The sequence below is a fragment of the Triticum dicoccoides genome, chromosome 1A, assembly GCF_002162155.2.
Source record: "Triticum dicoccoides isolate Atlit2015 ecotype Zavitan chromosome 1A, WEW_v2.0, whole genome shotgun sequence".
Taxonomy (NCBI): domain Eukaryota; kingdom Viridiplantae; phylum Streptophyta; class Magnoliopsida; order Poales; family Poaceae; genus Triticum; species Triticum dicoccoides.
Window position 1 is genome coordinate 310251375 of NC_041380.1, and position 18507 is coordinate 310269881.

An 18507-nucleotide genomic window follows, 5' to 3' on the forward strand; every position below is an offset into this window, starting at 1 on the left:
CAATCATCCCTATAGTCTAGGCCCACCGCCGTAAGCCCCTGTAGCAGCAGCTGTCGCCAAAAAGTGACCAGTTTATGTGCATTTTGTTCTCTTGATGAACACAACTACTCCCCCGTTCTAAAATAAATGACTCAACTTTGTATTAACATTAGTATAAAGTTGGTTCATCTATTTTGCAACGGAGGGAGTATCTGTGAGGAAAACAAAGACGAATACAGACTAAGGATCAGATCTCACCAGAGACAATTGCTTTTTCGCTCATTAGATATTTCCATGCTAGCAACTACTTGTACATAGGGGCTACAACTACTTGTACATAGGGGCTACTTCTCCCATATATGTACAACACATCAGCTATTATGCAAACCATCTGACTATGTAGCCACACAATTGGTTTTATTTGCATTTTTCAGCTCCACGTGAGAAAGTTGTGCTGAAATGGAGAGAGGCATGACTTTATCCTCGACAACCTCATCAGTGTGCAACACAGGAGTTGTGGGCGAGTCATCCGATTATGTTTGACAGATGACAGAACTTGTTTGCACCAGCTTATACCATCTTTTTAGTCCAAATACGGGGACGCACATGTGATATGCCTCTTCAAGCTGTGCAAATTGGTGGGATGTTTATTACTAACATGTACTTACTCTTCAAACCCCTGTACAACGCCGTTACATGTGCTCCAGTGAAGTGCAGTACCCGGCTGGCACAGAACCTATCAAGTTTTTGACAGTCTCTTACTTCTCGCCTATAATGCTCTTGTAATTAACCATATAGATGGCAACCAATGTCAGAAGTGCACCACCGATCTGCTCAGGTGCGAAGGTCTCTCCCAGATAGAGGAACCTGAAAAGGCGAGGAGTGCCCAGACCAAAAGTTGAAAACAAACATTGCATTTTATGTTTGTGTAAATTTTATTGTCCAACATATTGCAAGGAGTCTTACCCAAAAATGGAGGCGAACATAGGAGTCAAGAAAGTAAGAGAACTAAGCGTGGTCAAACTACCTGCAGGAATAAGAGAGAAGAAGATATGAAGTGCTGATGAGAATAAATTGTGGAGAGCTCTAACTGCATTGAACTGGTTGGAAGCTAACATCACTCTTACCTCTTGTAGCATTGTAGAAGTAGACACCATAGCTGACAGCACTGCCGAATATAGATGTATAACCCAGAGCTGCCATGTCACTCCATGTAAGTTCTTGAATGTGTCCATTAAGAGCAGGATCGTGATTAACAACAGATATAACCAACAAAGGAATCCCACCTAATACCATGTGCTGCAGAGCGATAGAGATAACATTAGCCTTTTATGTGGTGTGATGTCAGGCTTCCATGATTTGAAGTAGGAACATATCTAATACTGCTAGGTTGACTTGATGCTTCCAGCAAAAGCGGTTCAAGTTTCATTTGACGTTGCAATTCATAAGCATTTGCCCTATGCATTAAGCCCCACCATAACATTAGCATTTTACATTTCAATTCATACTTGAGTTACTCAGATAGGCAACCAACTTAGCACTCCTGGAAAATATACAGAATCAACTGGCCCAAGTACACCATGAAAAAAAGAGGGGATGATTTTGAGACACAAAAACAAAAGCATATTGATGGTATTTTAAACGCATGCCACAAAGGCCATCTTATCATAAAATGAATAAATGATAGTGTATTCATCTGCAGAATGCATACCCATCCTGTTGCCATGATTGGATCAGAATACTTTGATACCCAGCGAACCATGATAGTTCCGACCGCCATGCTTTGGGCCGAGAGGAACATCCACCATTCTCCACTCCCCCAGACTGATGTGTTGTTTCCTTCAACTGACAGTGCTGGAACCTAAAGTAGATTTAAAGACAATCAGAATATTATAACATGCACAATAATAATTCATACTCCCTCCATTCACAAATATAAGATGCTCTAACATTTTTTCTGAATCAGATATATATAGACAAGTTTTAATGTGTTTGTTCACTCATTTCAGTCTGTATGTAGTTCATATTGAAATATATAAAACATCTTATATTTGTGAATGGAGGGAGTATAAGCAAAGAGCAACATTTCACCATTTTACCCATAAAGGAACTTCTCACCATTTTACAGATCGATATGTCATCTATTCAGTCCCAGTGTCCCACATAGTAATAGTGGAAGAAAGTCGACTTCAGAACGTTGGCAGAAGGAAATTATTGTATGTACTACTACTAAGCTTAACCATTTAAACTTTTTGGCCGGTTATGCTGCGGTGGCGCGCCATCAGGCTTTGGATCGGCGCAAACGGCGTGGAGGGTCTGGCAGACTGGTCGGCAGTGCATCCAGTTAGATCTGATCTGGCCGGTGCAGCCGGCGGTGGTGGTCATCTCCTCCATCGAAGGTGGTCGGCCTGACGCTGGGTGGTCGGATCTCGAGATCTGTCATCTAGTCCCGGACGAGTCGCGGAGACCTAGTTGCCGGTGAAAACCGAGCTGATGGCGGACGATGGCGACGTTTTGCATCATTACCTTGATAAAGGTATCATCGTGTAATTATTGTCGACCCACTCATGCTGCTCCGGGAAAAATCCTAGGATCTGGTCTTCCAGACCAGACAATGACGACATTGCGGTGTCGTTTCTCTCTTGGGAGCATCGTTTGTGGAGCAGCGCCGGAAGACAGCGGCAGGAGGTGGAGCGGCTTCGTCTTGCACGGAGCTTCGGCGGAGATGTCAAGTCAGGCCTAACCGATAGGTGCTACGCAGTGTCATGCCTGTTCGGCAGGTGCTACGCACTACAGATCTTCCAGTGACTTCAAGCTGTGTCGGCTGGTGGTACTTGGCGGCATGGTGTTGCGGTGTACCGGCGGCGACTGCAACGTGCTCAGCAGTTTGCGTGCAGGGAGGTGGTGCCGTTGGGCGCCATGGTGACGTCGACGGATGGCCGGACTGGCAAGGATGATGTGGATCCCTTTCCTGAAGATGGGTCGACGGTTCGATGATGATGGCGGCTTCTAAAATGTGTGTGTGTGGTGTACGCTTTAGGTTTGCTGCACCGGCTATAGGTTCCGACACGACGACACCGGTTTTAGGCATGGGGAGCAAGAACACTCCACATTATCGACTTTGTAAGTGTGAGTGGTGGCTTCGCGTGGGTTAATGTATGTTTTTGTCAGATCTTTGTTGAATAATCAATAAAGATGGTTGTATGCACAGGCCGGGGGGTTTAACCTCCTTTAAAAAAAACACCATTTAAACCTAAGTAACTTGAGTCATCGAAACTGTTGCGGTCTTCCGGGTTGTACTATACTAATGTCTATTACCTGTGTGTTTTAAAAGCATTTTTGGTACTTCAGTGGTATCTGAGTATACCACTTGCTTTACTTGTTAAAAAAATGTAATCAATTGAAAAACTAATCGTAACCAATATCTGAGCGTGGAGATACGAGATTGCTTGGAAACGTTAGAAATGCATTGCAAAAATGTACTAACCTCGAGGAGCAAAAGCCCAACAACACCCAGTACGAGCCCCCCAGCTCCTATCGCCCCGATAGACTCTCCGAAGAATAGCGCTGCAAGGATAGCAACCGTCAATGGTTGGGAGTCAATTATGACCTGCAACGAGGATCACAGTTCCGTAAGTGATCGTCAGCTCCATCAACCAAGATGGCAAGCCAATTGTTTGCCTTCGGAGCCAGAGAACAGCACAGAGAGTTAGCCTTACGCTTCCGAGGCCAGCCGATGTCTTCTGCAAGCCCTCAGTGAGAAAGCCCTGCAAAAGGAGGAAACCAAACCCATGCTGGCTTCAGGAACCGCACAACCACACGCTAAGGATCACGCCTTTCAGCTATCTAAATCCACCTGGAAGCATGCGGCGTCGATGAGGCCGAAGGCGGCGATGGCGCCCCAGGCGGCCCACCCGGAGGGCTGCTTCCTGCCCCGCGCGGCTGCGAAGGCGACGACGAGCGCGCCCGCGGGGAGCAGGCGGAGCGCGGCGACGAAGAAGGGCCCGGTCTTGGGTATGACCCCCTTCATGGCCACCATGGCCGTGCCCCAGAAGAAGAAGGGCGACACCAGCGACACCCACTCCCACCACTCCCTCCCCGCGAGCGCCGGGGCGACCCCCTCCTCCGCCCCAGGGTCGCCGTCGACGACGCACTCGACGTCGCTGCCCGTGCCCACGCAGTCGAGTTCGTCGGCTGCGGGCGGAGGCGCATCACCGCCCCCGGCTGCGAGACGGAGACGGAGGCGGAGGCGGGGGCGGGGGCTGGGGACGGTGCCGCGGCGTGGGACAGAGGGGAGAACGGGAGCGGAATGGCGTCTGGGAGTTAGTGGTGGGTGGAGCGGGAGGAGGAGGCGGAAGGGCGCGGCGGTGGACATCACGGCCTGCCGGCCGGCGCTCGAGCGGGGTGCTGCGGTGATCCGGCGGGTCGAAAGGCGGCCCCGGCAGCGGCCGGCACGACGGGAGGAGAGAGGAGCGGCGAGGGTGTGTTTCCGCTCGCTCGGCGTGTCGAGCTCAGCTCAGCTCACTCGGCGTGTGGGTGGGTTTCCTTTTTCTTTTTTAGGAACGCGTGTGGGTGGGTTTCAGTCGATCAGCTCGGTGTCGGGCCTGTATTTCAAGCAGCAGGTTGGGTCGGCCCACAAGTGCCACGGCAAAATTTTGACATTTCACAAGATTAACACGATCTTGTCTAGAAATATTAAAAACACAAGATACTATACACGATCTCCCTAAAAAAAAAACATCGCCCACAATCTCTGTGGCTGCTGCTTCCTTCCTTTGAGAATTAACGGACCCAAAATTAAAATACAGATGACTTCTAGCTCTAATGTGAAAAAAAAAGGTATACAATCTACCCCTATACAGTCTCCCCCAAAAGCAAGATCACTGAAATGCTTGTGTGTCGAAGAGCCGTGCAGCTAGCTACGGAAATAGGCGTCCAGAATCTGATCTTGCTTAGATCGTTCCGTGCATGGGCCTCGATCTCATTGAGGAGATCAAAGAGTTTCTTGAAATTTTTGCCAAGTACCCAATCAATTGGGTTAGGCGATCTGCCAACAAGGTAGCTCATAAGTTAGCTAGGGATGGCTGCTTGAATAAAGCATGTAAAACTTGGTTTTGTTCACCTTCGGGTTGTATTTCCAAATTATTGAACTCGGAATTGGTCTAGATGAATAAATGAAGCAGCAAGTTCCCATATAAAAAGAACAAGATCGCCACAAAAGAAGTGAGAAACGAGTGTAGTGTTTCGATGCCCAGTCTTAAATAATTCCAAACGAGTGTAGTGTTTATCTGCACCTGGTTAGAAAAGAAGTCACAAATAATTCCAAAAAAATTTGCATGGTAAAAAATTTTGTGCGTGAGGTCCGCTCTAATTTTCAAATCATTTGAACATCTGAGCAGCTCTCGGCAAAAAAGATAAATCAGGTCAGAACAGTGCATGAACAGAAAAACTTTTTTACACACCCAGAATTTGTCTTTTTTGCCGAGAGCTGCAGAGATGTCCAAATGATTTGAAAATTGAAGCGGGCCTCGCGCATCAAATTATCTATCATGCAAAAAAAATTGAAAAATTTCTAGTATTTGTTTTAATTTTTTCGTCATCGCGGGGTGCAGATGAGTCTAGGCTCAGAAGCGGATTTTTTTTTGAGGAACCAGCAGGAGCACCGCCTTTTTCTTTATAGAAGAGATGGCGAAAGGACGCCATTTACAGAGGGGCGAGCGTTTTTAGAGAACGTCGCAGAAACCACAAAAGACCAACCAACCTAGAATCTAGATTAACCAATGTCGGCGGTTGGCAGGTTGCCGGCAAACGCCAGGTCGCGTTGATTGATTGCGTCTAGGGCTAGAGCCGCCACCTCGCGATGCGTCAGCCTTTGTCCAGTGAAAACCCGTCTGTTTCGCTCCTTCCAAACGGACCATATCGTGTAGATGATTCTTCCACTGCGCCTCTTGCGCACTTGCTTGGACTGGGAATTCAGAGTCTTGTCCCACCAGTCAGACACATTTCCTGGCTCCGGAAGGAAGCCTGAGATTGGAACGCCTTCGTTAGTCCAGGAGTTCACCTGGTTCCAAACCGCGACCGTGAAGGGACAGTCTTTGCATAGGTGAGTTGTTGTTTCTGGCTGCTGAAGACAGAGCATGCATCTGGGATCGTGAGGCCATCCCCTCACGGTCAGCATATCTGCAGGGAGAATTCTTCCATGCAGTGCTAGCCATGCGAAGAACTTACACTTGGGCTCAGCGTTTGCCGACCAGACCTTGGTCGTGTCAAAACGTGAGTAGGAGCCGAAGAACTACGCGCCGTAGGCAGAGGCGGCCGAGTAAGTCCCTGAGGTGGTTAAGTTCCAGCGAATGGTGTCTTCTTGGTCAGGGAGGAGGGTGATCTGACTAATGTGGTTCGAGAGAGACACGAATTCACCTAGCTGCTGAATGGTCTGCAGTCTGGCCACCGCCCTAATCCAGTTCTCGTTCATGAGTTCGTTCTGCACCGATCTGTTTTTTCTTGAGGCAATCCTGTAGAGCTCTGGAGCTAGGAGCTTGAGCGGACCTTCACCAGTCCAATTGTCATGCCAGAACAAAGTCTTCTGCCCGTTGCCCAGCGTAATAGAGGTACATGCGCGAAAGAGGCTCATGTCTGATTGGTCACACGGCAGCTCTGATCCCACCCATGGCCTTTCTGGGTTAGTCCATTGCAACCACGACCACCGTAGGCGTAGGGCACGGCTAAATCTCTGCAGGTCCATGATCCCTAGGCCGCCCAAATGCCTTGGGCGACAGACTGTCTTCCAGTTAACAAGGGAGTGGCCTCCCGAGGTCTGAGTTTGGTCTTCTTTTTGCCAGATGAAGGCCCGAATGATTTGGTTGATCTTTCTAAGAGTCCCCTTCGACAAGTTGAGAGTTGTGATGTGGAAGGTGGCCATGGCCATGAGGACCGACTGAGCGAGTGCCACCCTTCCAGGCTTGTTGAGAAGCTTTCCTTTCCATCCTGTTAGTCTGCCTGCAAACCTATCAATGAAGGGTTGCAGATCAACACCTTTAAGACAACGAAAATGTAGGGGGAGCCCCAAATAGCGTCCCGGGAAGGTGGCAATCTTGGCAGGGAAAACCGACAGCACATCCTGGAGGTCAATGCCGGCACATCTGATCGGGAAGACCTCGGTCTTGCTCAGGTTTGTGATTAGTCCGCTTGCCTCCCCAAAGGTCTTTAGGATTGCCGAAATCGCGTGAAGCTCATCCTGGTTTGGGTTCGCAAAGATGCCCGCATCGTGAGCATAAAGGAAGATCCTACATCTGGCCGATCTGGCAGCAATGGGCTTGAGGATGCCTCGTCGGGAGGCGAGTTGGAGGATCTGCTGAAGGGGGTCAATGGCCAAGATGAAAAGCATCGGAGACACCGGATCGCCCTGGCGGAGGCCCTTTGCATGTCTGAACATCCTTCCGGGGTTTCCGTTAAGTAACACTCTTGAAGAAGAGGACGATAGGGAGAGACATATCCAGTCTCACCATCGCTGCCCAAAGCCAAGGCGTTGCATGACCTACAGTAGGAAGGCCCAATTTATGGAGTCGAAGGCTTTTGAAATGTCCAGCTTGAGGAAGAGGCTTGGGATGTTACGACGATGTAGGTCCTTTATGAGATTCTGTACATGCAAGAAGTTGTCATGGATGGATCGCTTCTGCACAAAGGCACTTTGGCATTTGGATACCAGTGAAGGCAGGATCGGGGCCAGTCTGTTAGTGAGGAGCTTGGAGAAGATCTTGGAAAGGCTATGAATGAGGTTGATTGGTCTGTAGTCTCCGACCACCCGAGCGTCCGCTTTTTTTGGGAGCAGAATGATGTTTGTCGAGTTGATGAGGGAGGCACCGTCCCTGCGGAGATTAGCAAGCTGGAGGATTGCTTGAACGACATCATACCGGATGATCTCCCAACATGTTTTGAAGAAGGCTCCAATAAACCCGTCTGGGCCAGGCGCTTTGACAGAGGGCAGCAAAAAAACCGCGTCTTTTATCTCTTCCTCGTCGAAAGGCGCATCGAGCTCCGAGAGATCATGCGAGGTTATCTCGAGGTTGTCCCTAATTAAGCTTGAAAATCGTGGCGTGGGGGTGCACAAATGGCCCTGGAAGTGGGAAAGGAGCACCTGCTCTTTATCTTCCGCCGTGACGGCAACACCATGATCCGAGTGCAGCGACTGGATGAAGTTTTTCCGCCGTCGCCCATTCACCTTGGCATGGAAAAACTTAGAGTTGACATCGCCCAGCCTGATACCCATAAGTCGTGCGCGCTGGCGCAACTTAACCTTCTGGAAGGATAGGAGGCCGAGATAAGAAAGCTTAAGCCTGCGTCTTAGCTCCAGCTCTGCAGGGGAGAGGGACCTCCCCTCTTCGGCAATGTCAAGCCTCCAGATTACCTCCTTTGCAATGTCAATCTGAGTGTTGAGGACTCCGACTGTATCTCTTTGCCATTTCTTGAGAGCTTTTGCAGTCCGTGTCAATTTGATGTGGATCTTTCGGATTGCATTGGTTGACTGCACTGGTTTATTCCAGGCCATGGCCACCGCTTCCTTGAAACCAGGTAGCCGAAGCCAGAACTCTTCAAACTTGAAGGACGGGCGCCGCCGCACCTTCGTGTCCCCTAGGAGGAGCAGCGGTGCATGATCCGAGCAGGCAGATGAGATGGCCTGGAGGTGGGCATTTGGAAAAAGCTCATCCCAATCGTCGGAGTGGAAGAAATGTTCAATCTTTGTTAGCACCGGGTTTTCTTGAGCATTGGACCATGTGAATTTACGGCCTGAAAGCCGCATCTCTTTAAGCTCGAGGTGATTTAGCGCGGAGCGGAAACTGCCAATGAGGCGGTTGTTAATGTTTTGGTTGTTCTTGTCAGCCGCTTTGGTGATCAGGTTGAAGTCGCCAAGAATGAGCCACCGGGGCTTCACCACATGCTTCAACCCTCTGAGCTCGTTGATGAAAAGCAGCTTGTCTTGCTCCCCCTGAGGGCCGTATACGCATGATAGGGTCCAGTCAAGGCCATCAGCTAGCATGGTGACGGTGGCCGAAATGGATCCATGCGTTGCGTGGAAGTCCGAAAGGCGGAAGAAAGCGTCGGAGACGGCCATGATCATGCCCCCCTTGACCCGACGGCCGGGAGACATGGTAGTTAGAAGTGAAGGAGGGGCCAAGTGTAACGCCCCAGATGTAACTTTCCCTATTTGTACTCCAACTCTTGCCGTCTCCGGTGTCAAGTTATATTTATTTCTCGGGTTCGGGTCTTTCTCTCCGTGTGTTGTTTTCGTTTTCATGCATCTCATACCATGTCATCATGTGCATTGCATTTGCATACGTGTTCATCTCATGCATTCGAGCATTTTCCCCATTGTCCGTTTTGCATTCCGGCGCTTCGTTCTCCTCCGGTGGTCATTTCTAACTTTCTTTCGTGTTTGGTAATTAAACATTTCCGGATTGGACCGAGACTTGCCAAGCGGCCTTGGTTTACTACCGGTAGACCACCTGTCAAGTTTCGTACCTTTTGGACTTCGTTTGATACTCCAACGGTTAATCGAGGGACCGAAAAGGCCTCGTGTGTGTTGCAGCCCAACACCCCCCCAAATTTGTTCCAAAACCCACCAAACTCTGCTCCATGTCCTAGATCGTTCGATCACGATCGCGTGGGCGAAAACCGCACCTCATTTGGACTCTCCTAGCTCCACTTATACCTATATATACACCCCCCCTTTCGGATCTCAGATTCCTCCCCGTCCTCCTCCGAAAAAAAAGAGAGATCCAACTCCTCCCGCCGCCGCCGGACACAACCGCCGCCGACGGACATGTCCGGCCTCCCCGTCCGCCGCCACATGTTGGCCTCCTAGTGGCCGCCGCCCGGTCCCCAGTTCGTCGCCGCCCGCGGGCCCGCGAGGCCCGTGCGGGGCCCCCGCGGCCCGATCCGCCGCTGCGCCTTGTTCCGCGCCCCGCCGCCGTCTTCTCCCCGGCCGGCCGCCGCCGCGGGCGCCGCCGCCGCCCCAGCCGGAGGTCGCCGCCGCAGAGGGCACCTCGCCGCCCGTCGCCCGGCCGCTCCCCGCCGCCGTCCGCCGCCCGGGCGCCGTCGCCGCCGGCCATCGCCTCCTCCTCACGTCGCCGGCCACCGCCTCCTCCCTCGCCGCCGGCCACCACGGGCCTCAAAGTCGGCGAGGCCCCGGCGATCCTCGGGCTCTGAGAGCCTCGCCCGATCCAGATCCGGTCGCGTGAACAGTAAACCCTAACCCCCGATTTTTTTTCTAAGTCCCGAAAATTTTGATCCAAGTTGCTCTGTTCGAGGTCCCGTAACTTTGCAACCGTAGCTCCGTTTTAGGCATATGATATATCAAAATCTTCGCCTCGACATGTACATCATTTCATTCCATTGCAACATTTGTATTTGAGGTCGTCTTGTTGCCCAAAATGCTGTTAGAAGTAGGCTTCGTGAGTAGATTGCAGATCCGTTAGTTCATCTTGCACTTTTGTCATTTTTGCTATGTTTAATTCGTGCATGATATGCCTGTGCCCCTTTGGGATGAATTGTTAAGCATTTTGTCTTCTTTCCAGAGGTGCCACCCGTGCATTTTTAGGATGTGTGTGTTGTCTTGTGCAATCTTGCGAAGGGAGGTACCTGAGATTGCTGATTTCAGGGACTTGGTGATTTTCACTAAGTCTGGGATATTTTAGTTCATGATGCTATATGTCCAGCTTGTTTCCTAGTGGTCCGTGCATCTTTTTAGGATGATCAGTAAGGGAGTTTTGATATTTATGTTATGCTATATCCATCCATGTCTTTGTTTGCATATGTGGAGTGCTCTAGGTTGACTCAATCGAGCTCAACTTTTGCTTCGTTGTTAATCTGGGCAGATCGTCAACTCGTTTGCGATTTCGCCGGTGCTATTGTTAGTGATCCATGCATGCTATGCCTTTGTTCTTGCCATGTGTAGCTAGAATATTGTGCCTTCTTGCTGTATATATGCTTTCCTTGCCATGATTTGCACCATAGTGAGTGCATCGAGCTCGTTTACATGCCTTCGCGAGTTAAATTTCTGCATGTCTCAGTTTTCACTAAGTCTGAAAACTGATTGTGTTTTAGCTATGTTCGTGTGCCCGTTAATATATTTTGTGATCCCTTTTGGCCCCAGGTCACTTTGGGTGTTTTGGTAAGCTTGTTGAGTAGCTCCATGCCATGTTCTTACTTGTCATGTTCAGGTCATCTATCATGTTGTTTTGCTGCTCCGAAGAGAGCATCGTGATCTGAAATTTCAGGCTAGTGTTAATTTCACTAAGTCTGGAATCTGTTTTGCATATTCATTTTTGCCATGCTTGTTTGAACCTCTTAATGGATGAATTTGCCTATGGCTCAGTGCTAGTGTTTTGTTAACCATCTTGTGTACATCACTGCCATGTATTTTGTTTTCATGTTTGGTGGCTGTAGCATGTTCATTTCGTTGCATTTAGGAGCCTACTTGCTGTATATCGCAGATCGGTTCGTTTCGTAAAACGCTCGCCATTTCCAAACCGTAGCTCCGATTCCAATGATCTTTATATCGTTTTCAAGCGATTTCATCCCCTCTATCCAGTGGCACACTTGGTTTTCCAAGTTGATGCCAGGTTCATGCATTTCCTGTCATATCTTGCATTTTGCATCCCGCATCGCATCCTGCATAGCATATCGTCATTTCATCATATTGCTTGGTCTTGCCCGTGGTTGATTGTATCCTTGTTGCTTGTTTGTCTTGTTAGGTAGAGCCGGGAGACGAGTTCGCTACCGAGGAGCCCGTTGAGTTTGCTTGTGAGGATCCAGTCAACTCTGACAACTGTGCAGGCAAGATGATCATACCCTCGAAATCACTACTATCTTTGATATGCTAGTTTGCTCGCTCTTTTGCTTTGCCACTGCTACGATGCCTACCTTTTGCTTGTCAGCCTCCCAATTGCCATGTTGAACCTCTAACCCACCATTGTCCTAGCAAACCGTTGATTGGCTATGTTACTGCTTTGCTCAGCCCTTCTTATAGCGTTGTTAGTTGCAGGTGAAGATTGGAGTCGTTCCTTGTTGGAACATTTATTTGACTTGTTGGGATATCATTATATTGCTATGTTGTCTTAATGCATCTATATAATTGGTAAAGGGTGGAAGGCTCGGCCTCTCGCCTAGTGTTTTGTTCCACTCTTGCCGCCCTAGTTTCCGTCATATCGGTGTTATGTTCCCGGATTGTTGCGTCCCTTACGCGGTTGGGTTATAATGGGAACCCCTTGATATTTCGTCTTGATTAAAGCTTGTCCAGCAATGCCCAACCTTGGTTTTACCATTTGCCACCTAGCCTTTTCTTTCCCTTGGGTTCTGCAGACTCAAAGGTCATCTTATTTTACCCCCCCCCCGGGCCAGTGCTCCTCTGAGTGTTGGTCCACCTGTCAGCTACCGGTGGCCACCAGGGGCAACTCTGGGCTGGCCTACCCGTACCTAGGACAATCTGAGTGTGCCCTGAGAAAGAGATATGTGCAGCTCCTATCGGGATTTGTCGGCACATTCGGGCGGTGTTGCTGGTCTTGTTTTAACCTGGCGAAGTGTCTTGAGTTACCGAGATACCGAGTCTGATCGGAACGTCTTGGGAGGAGGTCTATTTCTTCGTTGACCGTGAGAGCTTGTCATGGGCTAAGTTGGGACTCCCCTGCAGGGATTGAACTTTCGAAAGCCGTGCCCGCGGTTATGGGCAGATGGGAATTTGTTAATGTCCGGTTATAGATTACTTGAACTAAACTTAATTAAAATGAATCAACCGTGTGTGGTACCATGATGGCCCCTTCTCGGCGGAGTCCGGGAAGTGGACACGGTGTTGGAGTTATGCTTGCGCAGGATGTTCCTTTAGCTTCTCGCTCGTGCTTCACCTTCTCTTCTCGCTCTCTTTTGCGTATAAGTTAGCCACCACATATGCTAGTCGCTTGCTGCAGCTCCACATATATTTGCCTTATCCATTCCTATGAGCTTAAATAGTTTTGATCGCGAGGGTGCGAGATTGCTGAGTCCCTGTGGCTCACAGATACTATAACTCCAGATGCAGGTCCAGGTGATTTCGATCCAGGTGACGAGTACGAGCTCAAGTGGGAGTTCGACGAGGACTCTCAGCGTTATTATGTTTCCTTTCCCGATGATCAGTAGTGGTGCCTAGTTGGGGATCGATTCAGGGCCTTGTCGCACGTTGGGTTCTTTTCTATTTTGGCGCCGTAGTCGGGCCATGAGTGTTTGTTTGATGGATGTTATTTATGTACTCTGATGTGACGTGGCGAGTGTAAGCCAACTATGTTATCTCCCCCTTTTATTATGTATTACATGGGATGTTGTAATGATTGCCTGACTTGCGACATTGCTTTCAATGCGGTTATGTCTCTAAGTCGTGCCTCGAAATGTGGGAGCTATAGCCGCATCGAGGGCGTTACAAGTTGGTAATCAGAGCCTTCCCCGACCTTAGGAGCCCCATTGCTTGATCGTTTTTAGCGGCCGAGTTGTGTCTAGAAAAATGTTTTGAGTCCTTAGGAATTATATATCGGAGAGCTTAGGAATTCTTTTTACTTCCCAGCCTCCTCATCGCTCTGGTAAGGCATCCTGACGTAGAGTTTTGACTCTTCTCTTCTCAAATTTCACAAATTTTTTTTAGGATCACGCGAGTATTTTGGATTTGTTCCGATGGTTTTGTGACGAGAACATTGTTCTTGGTGCCTCCTGTCTTTAGGGGTTGTGGCAGTGTCCCGGGGAGTTGAGCTCCGAGGTGTTGTCGTCACAATTTTATCGTTGCAATTCTGGTATACTTGAGATATGTGCGCGACATCGGAAATCTCTTTTATGCAGTTCGTTGGTCAGATAACCTCGACGCCACCCAGTACTGGGGCGGGAGTTCGGGAGTATCGCCATAACTTGTATAACGGATGCTTTTCGAAGGTTGAGGTAGATGTTTTCCGAAGTTTTCTTGGTTATGTGTTGAAGGATGGATACAGCTGGATGTAGGATTTGCTAGTTTGGGTGAGATATTATGCTTCCCCTGTATCCCCAACACCTGATTGCATAACCGGAAAGGTTCGGGAGTTTCATAGGTGGAAATTCTAGTAGCTCTAGTTCTTCTTCCACGGATATTGGTTTGAGATTGGGATTTCTTACCGATTATTCGTTCTTGATCCGTACCTTGTTGATTTATTTCTCTACCTTAATTCTACGTGGCTTCTCAATTTATGGATATGTGACCATTTGAAGAGGAATGCATTCGTTCATTTTGTTCGGATGTGAAGACTATATGTTGCAATTTTCATTCCGTTGGATTCGGCTTCTATATTGTTGTCTATCAATGTGCTAATGGTGGTCAACCTCTTCAGGATGGCTCCTCCAACGCGCACGACTCCGAATCCTGATCCGCCTCCACCTCCGCCTCCTCCGGAAGCATGGCAAGCTGTGATGGCCGCTACTAATGCAAATACACAGTTGATCATGCAAATCCTCCAAGAGCGGAATCAAGGCAGTCAAGGGAATCAAGGAAACAATCAGCACCATTTTGCTACACTGAACCGGTTCCTCGCAAACGGCCCAAAGACGTTCAGCGGTTGTGTTGAGGCTACCGATGCTGACGATTGGCTAGTGGATCTGGGCAAGCATTTTGAATGCAGCAACGTCAGGCCTGAAGATTTCATCAAGTTCGCTTCTTTCCAGCTCAAAGATCAGGCTGCAGAGTGGTTCCAGCAGTACAAGGATTCCAGAGGTGGACGTGTTATCACTTGGGACGATTTCCGTCAAGATTTCCGCGCTCATCACATCCCTCAAAGTGTGGTTGAGAGTAAGCGTCAGGAATTCCGCAATCTGAAGCAAGGCTCTTTGTCTGTCTATGACTACAACAAGTTGTTCCAGAAGCTCGCCCATTTTGCCAAGCAGGATGTTCCTGATGAGAAGAGCATGATCTATCAGTTCAGGGGTGGTCTTCGTGAGGAAATTCAGCTCGCTCTTGTCCTCTTTGAGCCGTTGAGATACGATGAGTTCTACAACATGGCACTAAAACAAGAGGTTGCTCAGTTGAGGTGTGATGCTTCCAGGAAGCGTGCCAGAGATGTTACTCCTTCTTCCTCTACTCAAGTGGCCAAGCAGCAGAAGTATTGGCTTCCTCCTCCTCCGTTCCGTCAGCCGTTTCAGCAGAAGAGCAAAGGTGGCAGTGGTTTCTCCCACCCACCCAACCCAGGTTTTCAGAACAAGTCTTCGTCGCAACCTCCAAGACCCGAACGCAAGACGGCGTTCAGAACAAGCTTTGGTTCATATGAATACACCGTCATGTCTTTTGGCCTCGCCAACGCTCCTCCGACGTTCTCTCGCATGATGAACTTCATCTTCAGCCCCTACACTAATGACTTTGTTTTGGTCTATCTCGACGACATTCTGGTTTTCTCGAAGAACAAGGAAGATCATGCCAAGCACTTGCGTTTGGTTCTTGACAAGCTCAGGGAACATCAGTTCTAGGCCAAGTTCTCCAAGTGTGAATTTTGGCTCGATGAGGTTCTTTATCTTGGTCATATCATCTCTGCCAAGGGCATTTCCGTGAATCCTGAGAAGGTGGCTGCAATTGTGAATTGGGAACCTCCTCAGAACGTAAAGCAACTCCGCAGTTTCCTCGGTCTCGCAAGCTATTGCAGAAGATTCGTTGAAAACTTTTCTAAGATCGCCAAGCCTCTCTCAAATCTTCTTCAGAAACACGTCAAGTACGTTTGGTCTCCGGAGTGTGATATTGCTTTCAACACTTTGAAAGAGAAATTGATCACTGCTCCAGTTCTGACTCCGCCTGATGAAACCAAGCCGTACGAGGTCTTTTGTGATGCCTCTCTCCAAGGTCTCGGTGTTGTACTGATGCAAGAGAAGAAAGTTGTCGCTTATACCTCTCGCCAGTTGAAGCCTAATGAGAAGAACTACCCCACTCATGATCTCGAGTTGGCGGCAGTTGTGCACGCTTTGTTGACTTGGAGACATCTTCTATTGGGAAGGAAAGTGGATATTTTCACTGATCACAAGAGTCTCAAGTACATCTTCACTCAGCCTAATCTCAACCTCAGGCAGACTCGATGGGTCAAAATGATTCAAGAGTACAATCCGAGTATCGAGTATACTCCAGGCAAGGCCAATGTGATTGCTGACGCTTTGAGCAGAAAAGCATATTGCAACAGTCTGATTCTCAAGCCTTGTCAACCCGAGCTTTGTGAAGCTTTCCGCAAGCTGAATCTGCAAGTTGTTCCTCAAGGTTTCCTCGCCAACCTTCAAGTTTCTCCTACCTTGGAAGACCAGATTCGCCAAGCCCAGCTTCTTGATGATATGGTGAAGAAGGTGAAGATTGGTATTGCAAAGAGTCAGTCCAAGTACAAGTGTTACCGACTTGATGACAAGGACACTCTCTTCTTCGAGGATCGAATTGTTGTGCCCAAAGGTGAACTTCGTAAAATGATCATGAACGAGGCTCACAATTCTCTCCTCTCCATCCACCCTGGGAGTACGAAGATGTATCAGAACCTCAAGCAAGCTTATTGGTGGACTCGAATGAAGCGCGAGATCGCTCAATTCATGAATGAATGTGATGTCTGCAGAAGAGTGAAGGCAGAACACCAAAGGCCAGCTGGTCTCCTCCAACCTCTTGCCATTCCAGAATGGAAGTTTGACCACATTGAAATGGACTTCGTGACTGGGTTTCCAAAGTCCAAGCGTGGCAATGATGCTATATTTGTTGTCATTGACAAGCTCACCAAAGTGGCTCATTTTCTGCCTATCAAAGAGTCGATCACTGCAGCTCAATTGGCGGAACTCTATACCTCTCGCATTGTCTCTCTGCACGGTATTCCTCAAGTGATATCTTCAGACCGTGGCAGCATCTTTACCTCCAAGTTTTGGGATTCTTTTCAGAAGGCCATGGGCACTAACATCCGCTTCAGCACAGCTTTCCATCCTCAAACAAGCGGTCAAGTCGAGCGTGTCAACCAAATTCTTGAAGATATGCTCAAGGCTTGTGTGATCTCCTTCGGCATGAAGTGGGAGGACTGTCTTCCTTATGCTGAATTCTCATACAACAACAGCTTTCAAGCAAGTTCGGGCAAGGCCCCATTTGAAATTCTGTATGGCAGGAAGTGCCGTACCCCTCTCAACTGGTCTAAAACCGGTGAACGTCAGCTGCTGGGTAATGACTTAATCACAGAAGCAGAAGAAATGTGCAAAGTCATTCGTGATAACCTCAAAGCAGCCCAATCTCGCCAGAAGTGCTACTATGATAGTAAGCACCGTGAATTGGCTTTCGAGATCGGAGATCATGTTAACTCCGCGTCTCTCCCATGAAAAGTACTCGTCGCTTCAGTATCAAAGGGAAGCTTGCCCCTAGATACGTGGGACCTTTCAAGATTGTTAGCAAGAGAGGCGACCTCGCCTATCAACTCGAGCTTCCTTCAAACTTTGCAAATGTTCATGATGTGTTCCATGTCTCTCAGCTTCGAAAGTGCTTCAAGACTCCTGACCGCACCGTCAACTTCGAGGACATTGAGCTCCAAGAAGATCTCTCTTATCGTGAGCACCCAGTTGCTATTCTTGAAGAGACTGAACGCAAGACTCGCAACAAGTCAATCAAATTTCTCAAAGTTAAGTGGTCACACCATTCCGACCGTGAAGCTACCTGGGAACGCGAGGATCACCTCCGTTCTGAGTACCCGGAGTTCTTTCAGTCCTAGATCTCGGGACGAGATCTTTTCGTAGTGGTGGAGTGTTGTAACGCCCCAGATGTAACTTTCCCTATTTGTACTCCAACTCTTGCCGTCTCCGGTGTCAAGTTATATTTATTTCTCGGGTTCGGGTCTTTGTCTCCGTGTGTTGTTTTCGTTTTCATGCATCTCATACCATGTCATCATGTGCATTGCATTTGCATACGTGTTCATCTCATGCATTCGAGCATTTTCCCCGTTGTCCGTTTTGCATTCCGGCGCTTTGTTCTCCTCCGGTGGTCATTTCTAGCTTTCTTTCGTGTTTGGGAATTAAACATTTCCGGATTGGACCGAGACTTGCCAAGCGGCCTTGGTTTACTACCGGTAGACCACCTGTCAAGTTTCGTACCTTTTGGACTTCGTTTGATACTTCAACGGTTAACCGAGGGACCGAAAAGGCCTCGTGTGTGTTGCAGCCCAACACCCCCCCAAATTTGTTCCAAAACCCACCAAACTCTGCTCCATGTCCTAGATCGTTCGATCACGATCGCGTGGGCGAAAACCGCACCTCATTTGGACTCTCCTAGCTCCACTTATGCCTATATATACACCCCCCCTTTCGGATCTCAGATTCCTCCCCGTCCTCCTCCGAAAAAAAAGAGAGATCCAACTCCTCCCGCCGCCGCCGGACACAACTGCCGCCGACGGACATGTCCGGCCTCCCCGTCCGCCGCCACGTGTCGGCCTCCTAGTGGCCGCCGCCCGGTCCCCAGTTCGCCGCTGCCCGCCGTCTTCTCCCCGGCCGGCTGCCGCCCCAGCCGGA

The 18507-nt window shown here is 49.0% G+C and overlaps 1 protein-coding gene across 2 annotated transcripts; it reads right to left on the reverse strand.

Annotated features, from left to right (window-relative positions):
- Nucleotides 1-213: 213 nt before the first annotated feature.
- On the reverse strand, nucleotides 214-4532 carry LOC119270173 (WAT1-related protein At3g02690, chloroplastic-like). Of its 2 annotated transcripts, XM_037552154.1 has the most exons (8): nucleotides 3836-4532; nucleotides 3699-3746; nucleotides 3467-3589; nucleotides 1691-1840; nucleotides 1266-1278; nucleotides 1107-1175; nucleotides 946-1006; nucleotides 214-846 (listed from the first exon to the last, which is right to left on the reverse strand). In XM_037552154.1, the coding sequence occupies exons 1-8, from the start codon at nucleotides 4352-4354 to the stop codon at nucleotides 738-740; spliced, it is 1092 nt and encodes a 363-aa protein (XP_037408051.1). In that variant the 5' UTR covers nucleotides 4355-4532; the 3' UTR covers nucleotides 214-737. The 2 variants fall into 2 exon arrangements, with proteins under 2 accessions (XP_037408051.1, XP_037408043.1); XM_037552146.1 differs by having other exon boundaries at nucleotides 1107-1278; nucleotides 3836-4526.
- Between the last annotated feature and the right edge of the window lie 13975 nt (nucleotides 4533-18507).